The sequence below is a fragment of the Schistocerca nitens genome, chromosome 9, assembly GCF_023898315.1.
Source record: "Schistocerca nitens isolate TAMUIC-IGC-003100 chromosome 9, iqSchNite1.1, whole genome shotgun sequence".
Classification (NCBI taxonomy): Eukaryota; Metazoa; Arthropoda; class Insecta; order Orthoptera; family Acrididae; genus Schistocerca; species Schistocerca nitens.
The window spans coordinates 501,486,625-501,498,725 of NC_064622.1; the positions used below are offsets into that span (position 1 = coordinate 501,486,625).

Genomic DNA, 12,101 nt, shown 5'->3' on the forward strand with positions numbered 1-12,101 from the left:
GATGCTGGTGGTGGTGATGAAGAGATTACAACAATCAGATGTCAGTGTATACCAGTAAATCTGCTTGCTGTGATGGTATTACATTGAAAGTACTCAGTAATTGTGCTCACTTGATAGTGTCTCCTCAAGGTACCTCTGTAATCAGTCACTGATTCTAACTGTATTTTTTAAAAAAAAGACTGCTGTCAGTGACTCTCTTAAAAGTCTGTGATGGTATTTCAACCAATGTACTAAAATCTTGTGATGATCTGACAGCATCCCCCTCAACTTACCTCTGTAATCAATCAATGGTTCTAAGTGTACTTCCTAAAAGACTGAAATGTGCATCAGTAATATCAATTTATTAAAGTGGAGAATAATATAGCATCATGCTGGCCCATACTCTTTTCATTTAGCATTCATGGAGGTCAGCCCCATTTAATTTACTGCTCTCATTAATATCTATAGGAGATTCTACTACAGGAGATGTTGCTGAACCCTCGTGTTCAATCAATCACTATTTGCAGTGCCCATCTGAAGGAGAATTGCAAAATGCTTTCTGGCCAGTGGGTGCAAACTGCCACAATGTATAATTTTAGCAGCTATACTGATCAGCATATGAGAACAATAAACTGTGCTATGACAGTAACGAAAATTCCTTGGTGAAGTAAATAAGTAAAAAAAGAGAAAGGCAACACTCACATATAGCTGATCGATGCATGGAGTGCAGAAACATGTAGCAGAAAACTGTATTCACACTAGCTTTTCAGTAATAGCTCTTTTTCTAGCAAAATTACACAGATTCATACAAACAACTGCACAGACAGCCAAATGTATACTCCCATGGCCAAAGCAAGATTCATCAGTCTTTCTGTGGCCGTGGAGTGTACATTTAGGTATATTTGTGGTTTTGTGTGTGAATGTGTGTACTGTTACTAGAAAAAAGCTATTGCTCAAAAGCTAGTGTGAATGCTGATTTCCATTACATGTTTCTGTGCTCAATGCATTGATCTGCTATAGGTGAGTGGTTTCCTTTCCCTTATTTTATATATTTGAATGAGTTATTTAAATAATGGTATGAGCTAAACACAAAAGTCAACCTTCCTGGCTTATCTTTCATGTTTTAACTGTCATACTGTGAGCATTGTTCTGTTGGAAGCCTGTTTATGGTTAGCACTTACTACAAGAAACCACCTTCTAATCATACATTCATTTCTTTCCTTCATGTGGTCCCAAACTGCTTAAAGAGATAACTCGTAACCAAATATTCAACTGGTTTACCACCAATAGTCTCTTAAATATTGCTCAGTATGGCTTCCATAAAGGAGTCCCTCGAATGGAAACAATATACAATGTCAAAAGCTCTATTCTCATGAGACTAAGCAGAAAAAATTATCCGTTGTCATTTTCTATGACCTTGGCAAAGTTTTCAATTGTGAAGATCATAAAGTTTTACTAGAGAAACAAAAATGTTATGGTGCTAAAGATATTCCCCTTCCATGGATGCAGCCATATCTCAAGAAAGTAGGTCACATTAACAAATTATACCATGGGTGGGGGGATGAAATTAAATGTGGAATGTGGAAACCAGCTTACAATGGGTTCACAGCAAAAAGTGTAACCCTTAATCTCACTAAAAACTCAATATTCAATTCCAAACCAACAAATATGACTCACAGGTAGCAGAAGTAGAGATCAAAGAGAGCACAGTAAATGTAACTAAGTGTGTGACATTCTTAGCTAGCAAGATGAATAACGTACTGAAGTGTCACTACCAGTTTATAGATGAGTCAATCAAAAATATAAGTTCCACCTGCTTTGCACTTAAAAATCTCTCTCAAATCCTGAAGACACAATTATTTTCGATACCCTCATTCAACACTATCCTATAGCATAATCTTCTGGATGAATGAAGTAAGACAAAAATAATTTACCAAATTGCAAAATAAGAATACCATTTAAAGTTGGTAAGTGAAAACTTTGCAGAAGATTCTTCAGGGACCTCAGGATTCTTAGACTCACACACCAACAGATTTAGTCCCAAATGGTACTTTTGTGGTTAGTAATAACAGTGAATTTAGGATAAATGTTGAGATGTAAAATGTAACTTCCATATACAGGATAGTCAGAAACAGTCTGAAAAGCCTGTAAGGGCATTGGAGGATACGCTGAGCTAGGGAGTAGTTGTTAAGATAAAAATTCAATATGTTGCACAATTTCCTAGTTAATTAGCACTGAAGTTAGCCAAGCAGCCCGCCAGATACAATTAGTATCACTTGTTCTCATAGCATAGATGATAGTTCACAAGACCACTCAGCCTTCAGCTTGGGTTCAATCCTCAATACCATCCCATGTCCAACTTTTGTGTCACTCTCTTGTTCAGTTTTAGGAAACCAAACAAAAATAATGTTTGGCAACAACATCTCTGGCAGTCCACTTTAATTTGTGCATGCAACAGACTGATTGGCTAACTTCAATGCTAATTAACTTGAAAACTGTGCAACATATTAAATTTTTTTCGCAACCATCACTTCTCAGCACAACCAACCTGCAAAACTCTTACAAACTTTTTAGACTGTTTCTGACCACCATGCATAGAGGCCAGGCATACTGTCTTAGGCAAACACAACTCAGAAAGTGAAAAGAGATGCTGAGAAATATTGGATTAGGTTGGAAATTACAGATGCTTACAGAGAAAAAGAACCAGTGAATAGTGCGCTATATCCATGCCAGCAAACAAACAGTAAACTTTTGCATGAATTGCCGATACCAAGAGAGTTTCCTAATTTTTATGATCCTGTGGTGAACTTAAATGATATTCAACTGTCAGTCAACAACTAGATTTTCTAAATGAAGTATTGCGGCATAACATTATGACTCATTTCAGTTTCAACAATGTTAAGAGTACTGTAGCTGAATTTATGGCAGCATTTAATTTAGTTAAGCTTGCAAAATATACAGAAATTGTAATAACAGTTGAAACTAAATGAATTTTAGACAAGGAAATGCATATAAAGTACCATAATTCACAGGAGGAAAGAATTGTAAAATGTCTTAATGATAAAACTAAAGTGAAGCAATCTATAGTTGCAAAAGCAAAACTACCACTGTCAGCTGTGAACAACAATATGTGCAAAAGAAGACTGAGTTTATTAATAACAATAATCATGAAGAACGTAAGAGAGATGATCTGAAAAGACAGTGACTTAGGAAACACACAAGATGTGTCATGCTTCTTGTTCAAGCCAGCAGAAAGATGGATACTTAAAGTAATGCAGTCCTGAATACTGACAGAGCAAGCATAAATAAAGCTGCATAAAGAAAACAAACCAGTGCATCTTATTAGTAATAATGAAGAAGCACCAAAGTTTCATACATTACTCAAAAGTTAAAAAAAAAGTATTTGTTTCCATAGAATCACACACTTGTAGAAACAGTACAGCTTTCACTCAGAAGATAAAGATGCCCTGTGCCTTGGGTACTTTAGCATTTCTCAATTTGGTCAATTTATTTACAAATTTTCCTACAGGTAGAACACTCTGCATTATAAAAATAAGATAGTAGCACTAAATTTCCACAAATCCAGGGAAATAGTGAAAAGAACATTCAGATATCAAAAACAGAAACTGTTAAGTGTCATCAGTACAAAATTCCTATAAGTATGGTATCCATCTTGTGACTCAGTACCACCCAGAACTGGAGCAACTGAATCACATTCTCTGCCAGCATTTGGACTACCTCTCGTCAGGAACTGAAATGAGCACTGTCTTTTCCAAGCCTCTCACAGTGGTATTCCACTGCCCACCAAACTTACACAACATCCTCATCATTCCCTACTCAACCCTTGCTCCCAATCCTCACCTCAGGGATCATATCCCCATAACAGACCTAGATGCAAGACCCATCCGATACATCCTCCCACCATCATCTACTCCAGTCTGGTAACAGGCACACAAGCATTACCTATTCAGGTCTACCTGCAAAACCAGTCATGTGATCTACAAGCTTAATGCAACCACTGTGCTGTGTTGTATGTGGCCATGACAACCAACTAGCTGTCTATGAACGACCACTGACAAACTGGGACCAAGAAACAGCTGGACCACCCAGTTGCTGAGTGTGCTACCAACACTGGCTTTTCTTAATTGTACAGGAGGGAACTCTCCCTCCAATATATCTCATGCTCTCATAACCCCTTCATTGGTCACCGACCTTCACCCACTTATTATCCCCTTCCATGTTCCCACTCCAGTACAACACAGCCTTCTATTCCACCAAAACACCCACAGTCTTTTTAATTCTCCTCTTTTCTTTCCCCCACCCCCCCTTCACTCTCCATTTACCTTCCCAACTGCACCTAACTGTCCTACTCTCTCCCTACCTTATCCCTGTATGCTCCCATTTCTTTCCAAGCACACACTTTACCACTACACCAATAGGACCAACAATCATCTATAGGTTTTGATCACTGGGTTTGTAAGTATGCAAATATGTGACATATATGGCCCTATCTTTTGACTGTATTTACCTGGAACGTTTACACCACCAAGGGACTGCACTCCTTAGTACTCAACATAAATTTCAACTTGATACCTCTATCATTACCTGAGAAAAAGGGGTCTTAACAATCAATCAGTCAGACAGACAGACGACAAAGTGATGCTACAAGGGTTCCATTTTTACTGACTGAGGTATGGAAAAAAAGTAACAATAACAAAAGCATTTTCTTTTTGTTGCAGTCTTCTATGTGCAAGTTGTATCCTTCTCAACAGCATCTTTCTAAAGTATGTTACAAACAACTGAAGTATAACCTTGTTCAAAATGGTAGGGCCTTCTCTGTACCAGGCTTCAAAGCTTTTCTTTTCTTTTCTTTTCTTTTTTTTAAAAAAAGAGCCACACACTATTCTTAAAAAACAGCAGAACTTTAATAAATAAATAAACGTCTACACAAACAGATATATATCAGTGTTTATAAACACTCCTTCAAGCATTACACTACAAGAGAATGTGCTCTGGGTATTTCTATAGATTTGTCAAATGTATTCACATAAAAACTAGCTCAAAAAGGTATTTGGAGGTCTTTTATGGGTCACTGTAATATTAAAGAATGATGACATCAAAGAAAGAATCAGTAGAATGCCCCTTGTTATTTATCATCATACAGCTGGTATGACATCCCACAGTGAATTTCTGGAATTACTAAGTGTAACTTTGTGCACACTTTTTCGAAAATAAGAACTAAATTAGGAATGTAACTAAGAATATATTCAACATAAACAGCTCTTGCAGAATGTGATGACTGATACAATAAAATGTATTGTAAAAATCACAATATCACAATTCGTGATATTTTCCAGTTTCCAAATGTTATACGAAGTGTTCCATGAACAGATTCCTGATAGTCTTAGTAGAATAACCATTTTGTAACAAATTACCATTACCTATGAATGAATAAATGTTATTATTCTACTTTTGTACAACAATTCTTTAGTACACACCTTTCTCATAATTATTTGGAAGGTTTTACCAATTCTGTAATCACCTGATTACAATCAGAGGGCCTCCTCAGTTTGTCTGGCAAACAAATTTTGGGCACTACCTGCAGGTGATGAAGTCCCTGAGCTAGATGAAGTCACCTGCCCTGTTCCAGAGGAATCATCTTGGCCTGCAAGGTCTGGGTGTTCACAGTGGGTGGGATTACTGGTAGTTGGGAGCTCCAATGCTAGGCATGTAATGGGGCCCCTTAGGGATATGGCTGCAAAGAAGGGTAAGGAATTCAGTGTGCAATCTGTGTGCATACTGGGAGAAGTTATTCCAGAAGTGTAATAGGAGTTTCCAGATGCCATGAAGAGAACAAGATGCAGGTGGCTGTGGCTGGTGCCTCATGTCAGTACTAACAATGTGTGTTGCTTTGGATCAGAAGAGATTCTCTCTGGTTTCAGCTGCATAACTGAAGTAATACCTACTGCCAGCCTTGCTTGCAAGATGAAGGCACAGCTCACTACCTGTAGCACTGTCGCACCTGTGTTGGAAAATAACCAGAGCTCCAAGTGCTAATAGAAAGCACTGAATCATTAAGGTATGGAAAGCTCACTACAGCTGGAAAAAATTCAGCCAAAATTTTTACAAGGATCTAACCCTGTTCTGAGAGGACAGATTAAATACAGTTGGTGGTGGGGTGTTTATTGCTGTCAGAAGTAGTTTACGTTGTAGTGAAATTGAAGTAGATAGTCCCTCCCTGTGTGTTAGTATGGGTAGGGATTATAACTGGAACAACTTAATAATTGGTTCCTTTTACTGTTCCCCTGACTCAGATGATACAGTTGCTTAACAGTTCAAAGAAAATTTGAGTGTCATTTGAAATTGGTACCCCACACATAGAAATACAATTGGTGTGACTTCAATCTACCTTCAATATGTTGGCAAAAATACATGTTTAAAGTAGTGGTAGGCAACAAACGCCATTGAAAATCATACTAAATGCTTTCTCAGAAAATTATTTTGAATGAGTAGTTCAGGAGCCCACTTGAAGTATAAATGGTTGCAAAAATATACTTGGCATCCAAGCAACAAATAATCCTAACCAAACAGAGAGCACATGACAAATACAAGGATTAGTGGTTGTAACTAGACTGGATACCATCTAACATCCAAACCCACCAAAAATAAACATAAATACATTTATTTAAAAGAGCAGATAAACATTCACTTGACACATTCCTAAGAGACAATCTCCATTTCTTACAATCTATGTGAGCATATGCTAGATGTGGATTAAATTTAAAGAAATAATGTCAGTGGCAATTGAGAGATATATACCAATAAATTTTAAAAAAAAGAGATGGTACTGATTCCCAATGGTGCACAAAAGAGGAGAGAACACTGGTTACTGCAAAAAAAAAAAAAAAAAAAAAAAAAAAAAAAAAAAAAAAAAAAAAAAAAAAAGGGGAAGGAAAATCTCTAGAAAGTGGCAAAGTTTTATGGAAGCTCAAAATTTTGTGTGAACTACTATAATGCAAAATGCTTTTAATAGTTTCCATAACAAAACTGCCTCGAAATCTGGCAGACAACCCAAAGAGGTTCTGGTTGCATGTAAAGTAGTAAAGTACACCAGTGGCAAGACACTATCAATACCTTCACTGCACAATAATAATGGTGATGTTATTGATGACAGTGACACTAAAGCAGAGTTAAAAAACACGGTTTTCTGAAATTCCTTCACAAAAGAAGGTGAAGTAAACATTCCAGGAGTCAAATTGAGAGCTGCCAGTATGAGTAACTTAGAAGTAGATATCCTCAGTGTAGCAAAGCATCTCAAAACACTTAAGAAAGGCAAGGCCTTCAGTCCAGATTGTATGCCAGTCAGACTCCTTTCAGAGCATGCTGAAACAATAGCTCCATTCTTAGCAAACCTACACAGCTGCTCGCTTGTAGAAAGATCCGTTCATGAAGTCTGGGAATTTGCACAAGTCACACTGATACTTAAGAAAGGAAATAGGAGTAATCTGCTGAATTACAGACCCATATCACTAATGTCAATTTGCAGTAAGAATGTGCTTGAACATTATAAATCACTTCAAAGAAAATGATTTATTCACAAATAGCGAACATGGATTCAGAAAATATCTTTCTTGTGAAACACAACTAGCTCTTTATTCTCATGAAGTAGTGAATGCTATCGAAAGGGGACATCAAACTGATTCCATAGCTTTAGTTTTCCAGAAGGCTTTTAACACCATACCTCACAAGCAGCTTCTAAATAAATTGCGTCCTTATGGAGTGTCATCTCAATTGTGTGACTGGATTCCTAATTTCCTGTCAGAAAAGTCATAGTTCATAATAAATAACAGACAGTCATCGAGTAAAACAAAATAATATTTGGGTTAGATAGAGCAGCAATCAGTCGTAGAAGTAAGTTGCTTTAATATGAAATTTATAGTCACAACGTAGATCAGATTTCGACCTGTGTCAAGCTATTATCAATGCAGTGCGGAATTGTAGCAGTTGTTCGTGCTCAAGTGAATGCTTACACAGTTCAACCATTACTCAATAATATTTTATGTTCCCCAAGACAGTCTTATATCATTTGCAATCTTGTAAAGTCATTAAATGATCAAAACAAACAGTAAAATGGTGCAAAAAGTGGCAGTCGACTTTAAGTAATGAAAAGTATGAAGTCGTCTACACGAGCACTGAAAGAACCCTCAAAATTTCAGTTATCTGATAAATCACATAAATCTAAAAGCTGTAAATCAAGCAAATACTTAGGGATTACAATTAAGAATAACTCAAATTGGAACAATCACACAAATAATGTTGTGGGGAAAGCAAACCAAAGGCTGTGATTTATTGGCAGAACTCTTAGAAAATGTAACAGCTCCGCTAAAGAGACTGCTTGCACTATGCTTGTCTGCCCTCATCTGGAGTATTGCTGAATGGTGTATGATCCACATCACAAAGTTCAGAGAGGGGGAGCTCTTTTTGTATTATTGTGAAATAAGGGAGAGAGTGCCATGGATATGATACACAAATGAGGTGGCCATCAGTAAAACTCCGGTCTGGGGCGCAATCCATTCAGCCGCATTTTCAGATATATGCACTACCAGTTACACTGCCACATTCCCTACAGCTACCACTGATTACACTGCTACTTCTCTATAGTTCCACTCTCAAACAGCGTGCAAGAAAAATGAACACACAGATCTTTCCATGTTCATTTGTCCCTATGTGGATGTGCATGATCCCTTTCTTAAGGGAGCTCCGGAGCTCCAGTGGTGGGTGTACTTAAGTGTAGCCTTGGCTGCCAGAGACTGTAGTCATGGTGTGTGAGTTGTGCTTGTGTGAGAGTGTGGGTGTATGTTGTCTAATTCTGATGAAAACCTGTTTGGCCCAGTCTTTTCATTGCATCTATCTGCCACTCAGCATCTCTGCTATATGGTGAGCAGCAACGATCCTTTTCATAATGCAGTCATTAAGTTCGAACATCCATACACTGAGCCCTATTTTGCATGTTTGCCAGTTGAATAACATTTACAGACTTTCATAGTGGCCAGAGCTCAACATCTTCCGAACAGACATTGTATTGAAGAGTGACGTATTTATACATTCAGATCTACTGTTAGCAACTGACACTGCTTACACAGCAACAATGTTATGCATTATTTTTACTATTTTATTTAGATGTACAATAAATTAATATCTGAATTTCCTCTTCATGAAAAGCATCTGTTCCTTGCCCCTGTTTACACCAAAGAACCACACAGCATGCAGGGAAGACAACAAAAACAAAGACTTCTTGCTGCAGCAGGACTTTTCATGAAATTTCATCAACTTTCTCCTCATAGTGTGAAAATATTTTGTTGGTGCACATCCACATAGGGACAAATGAACATGGAAAGATCTGTGTGTTCATTTTTCTTGCACGCTGTTTGAGAGTGGAACTATAGAGAAGTAGCTTAAAGATGCTTCGATGAACCCTCTGCCAGGCAATTTATTGTGAATTGTGGAGTAAAGATGTAGATGTAGATGTAGATGTAGATGTAGAAGTAGATGTAGGTGCAGACCAATATTATTGAGAGCCTAGTAGTGGACTGTATTAATTTGTCTGAGAAATTATAAGATTGATGTACTATACATATAAATAAGAATATTACAGCTTTTTAGTGTGATAGGAAATGCTATTAACCCAATAGGAGTTTTACTTATTTTGTGAGTGAATGTGAGATCAGTTCTAATTGCACTAAGTTTCTACATATTAATGATTCAGTGTTCTGTTTGTTTTCTTATATGAAGTACTTAAAACAATATCCTCATCTGCTTTTAACAGTAACCATTAAAAATGGCAGCAGAAAAATTGTGACACCGTAGGCCTATTTATTAACCACATCACTTGAAGTTCGATATCTTTTCATTAATAACAATGTTATAAAAAACACATGAAAATTCACTATTTTCAGAAGAAAAACTAAAAAAGTAACTGTTTAAAACAATAGAAAATCAAGGTAATGGCTTTTTCACTGTAATACTGCTCACCTGGACCTCATGCAGCAGATCTGTTCCAAATGGATCATGAGCCTGGGCTTTCCCCCAGCCAATCACTGTACACTTTGAGCCAACAGCAGGAAGGATTTGCCCCTGTTCAGGAAGACAGGCTAACCCTTGGTAGCGACTGGGCCTTACAGCAAAGGGCAATCGGAGCAGAGCAAGGTCACTGTCCACTGTTTCATCATCGTAGGATGGGTGCGAGATTGCTGCCTCCACCTGCAACACACGTTTAAATGAGGAAAATTAATACGACAAGTAGCTTAAGACAGTGAAGGAAAAACAAGATTAACAATGGTGGAAGAAATTACTAATGCAAATTTAAAAGCTGATAGTAAGAAATAAGGATCTGTCAAGTACTGCAACAAGAAAGTTTCTTATAATATTATGAAAATGATAGTGGCTACTCACCATAATGCGGAGTTGCTGGGTCGCAGACAAGCACAACAAAAATACTGTCACAAAATGAGCTTTTGGCCAACAAGGCCTTTGTCAAAACTAGACACTAGACACTACACACCACACACACACACACACACACACACACACACACACACACACACACACACACAAAATCACAGTCCCCGGTAGCTGAAGCCAGTTGGATTTTCCATTGTTTCAGAAAGTTTCTTAGTGTAGTACAACCTTAAAGGCTACACCCTTGGGGAAAATAAAAATCAAGTTTCCACAGACTGCATATTTGTGCTTCTTTTGTTTGTATTAATTTGTGCTGGTACTTTCGCATGAGATTGATAAATTCATATACAGCTAGGAAATTGCAGATGGGACAAATAATGATCATTCATTACAGTTATAAAGGCCCTTCCTTTCATATTTTGTTTTTATTTCAACTTCTAGGTGAGCTTCTTGGTAATAGATCCATGTTTTTTGTTAGATTCTCCATTTGGATGATGCTGATTCCACAACTGTTGTTCAATTAACAAAAAGCCGCTCCATCAGATTAATTAAAATGTCCACACAACCAGTTTTGGCCTTTGTATTAGACCATTATCAGGTGTATCTGAAACTGCCAAGTGTTAATACATTCAAGATCCATGTTTTATATGTGTGCTAAGATTTCTGAAACCTGAGTTGCATATTTATTTCTTGATTTTGTGCAAGAATAAAATTTATCTCAATAAAATATAATTTTTGTTGAGTCGGTGCTTGTTACACCGTAACATACACTGGCAAGTCAAATCATTACAACCATTGCTCACGCAAGACTGAATGAAACCTGGCGCAGATGCGGGCATGTGATGCAGTAAAATGGAGCAGAGGTGATTGGAGAAAAAATTTAGCAATGATAAAAACCACAAATGGAGAAATCCACTAGTATAAGTAACGTTAATAATGATCAGATTGTTATGGCCCACCATGTAGAAATGAGGACCTTTGAAACAGCAAAGTTGGTCAGCTGTTTGTGTGCTACTGTCACAAGCATCTATGAAAAGTGGCTGAAGGATGGTAATGTACAAGTAGGTGCCACATTGTCAAACATCTACACCTCATCACAGAACATTCAGTTGGAGGCTCACCTGTTCTGTAAAGCAGGATAAGGGGTGATCTTTGGCAAATATGATAACATAGTACAGTGACAGCAGTACAAGTATTTTGGAGAACACCATTTAGTGCACACTGTCGAATGTGGGGCTCTGCAGCAGACGACCCCTACCTGTTCCCGTACAGACCCAACTATGTCCTCAGTTACGATTGCAATGGGCTCGACATCTTTTAGTATGGAACACAGATCGAGGGAATCACATTGCCCAGTCAGATGAATTGCACTTCTCATTAAAGCAGGTCAACAGTCACGTCCGAGTACGTCACCGTCCAGATCGGCGACTGCCCAAAGCATTCACCGTACCACAGATGCAGGCCAGTGGGGGCAGCATTGTGTTGCATGACACGTTCGCTCAGTTTTCCGTTGGCCGTATCATGTTCACTGAAGACACATTGACAGCTGTGGGCTACACAAATACTACGGATTATTTGTGTGCCTTCATACTCGATGGTTTCCCCAATGGTGATGGCTTTTTCCAGTGGGATGTGTCACAAGGCCGCAATTGTGATACTGTGAT

General features: G+C 37.8%; 1 protein-coding gene across 2 annotated transcripts in view; it reads right to left on the bottom strand.

Annotated features, from left to right (window-relative positions):
• The window catches only part of LOC126203669 (serine protease 30), a 121,532-nt gene that overhangs the window by 11,087 nt on the left and 98,344 nt on the right, over positions 1–12,101 (bottom strand). The window contains exon 7 of one of the 2 annotated variants that reach the window (XM_049938033.1): positions 10,012–10,239. In XM_049938033.1, the coding sequence (XP_049793990.1) occupies positions 10,012–10,239 (228 nt within the window). Of the gene's footprint in view, positions 1–10,011; positions 10,240–12,101 lie in introns of those variants that run through there. The other variant, XR_007540345.1, reaches the window with a different exon arrangement.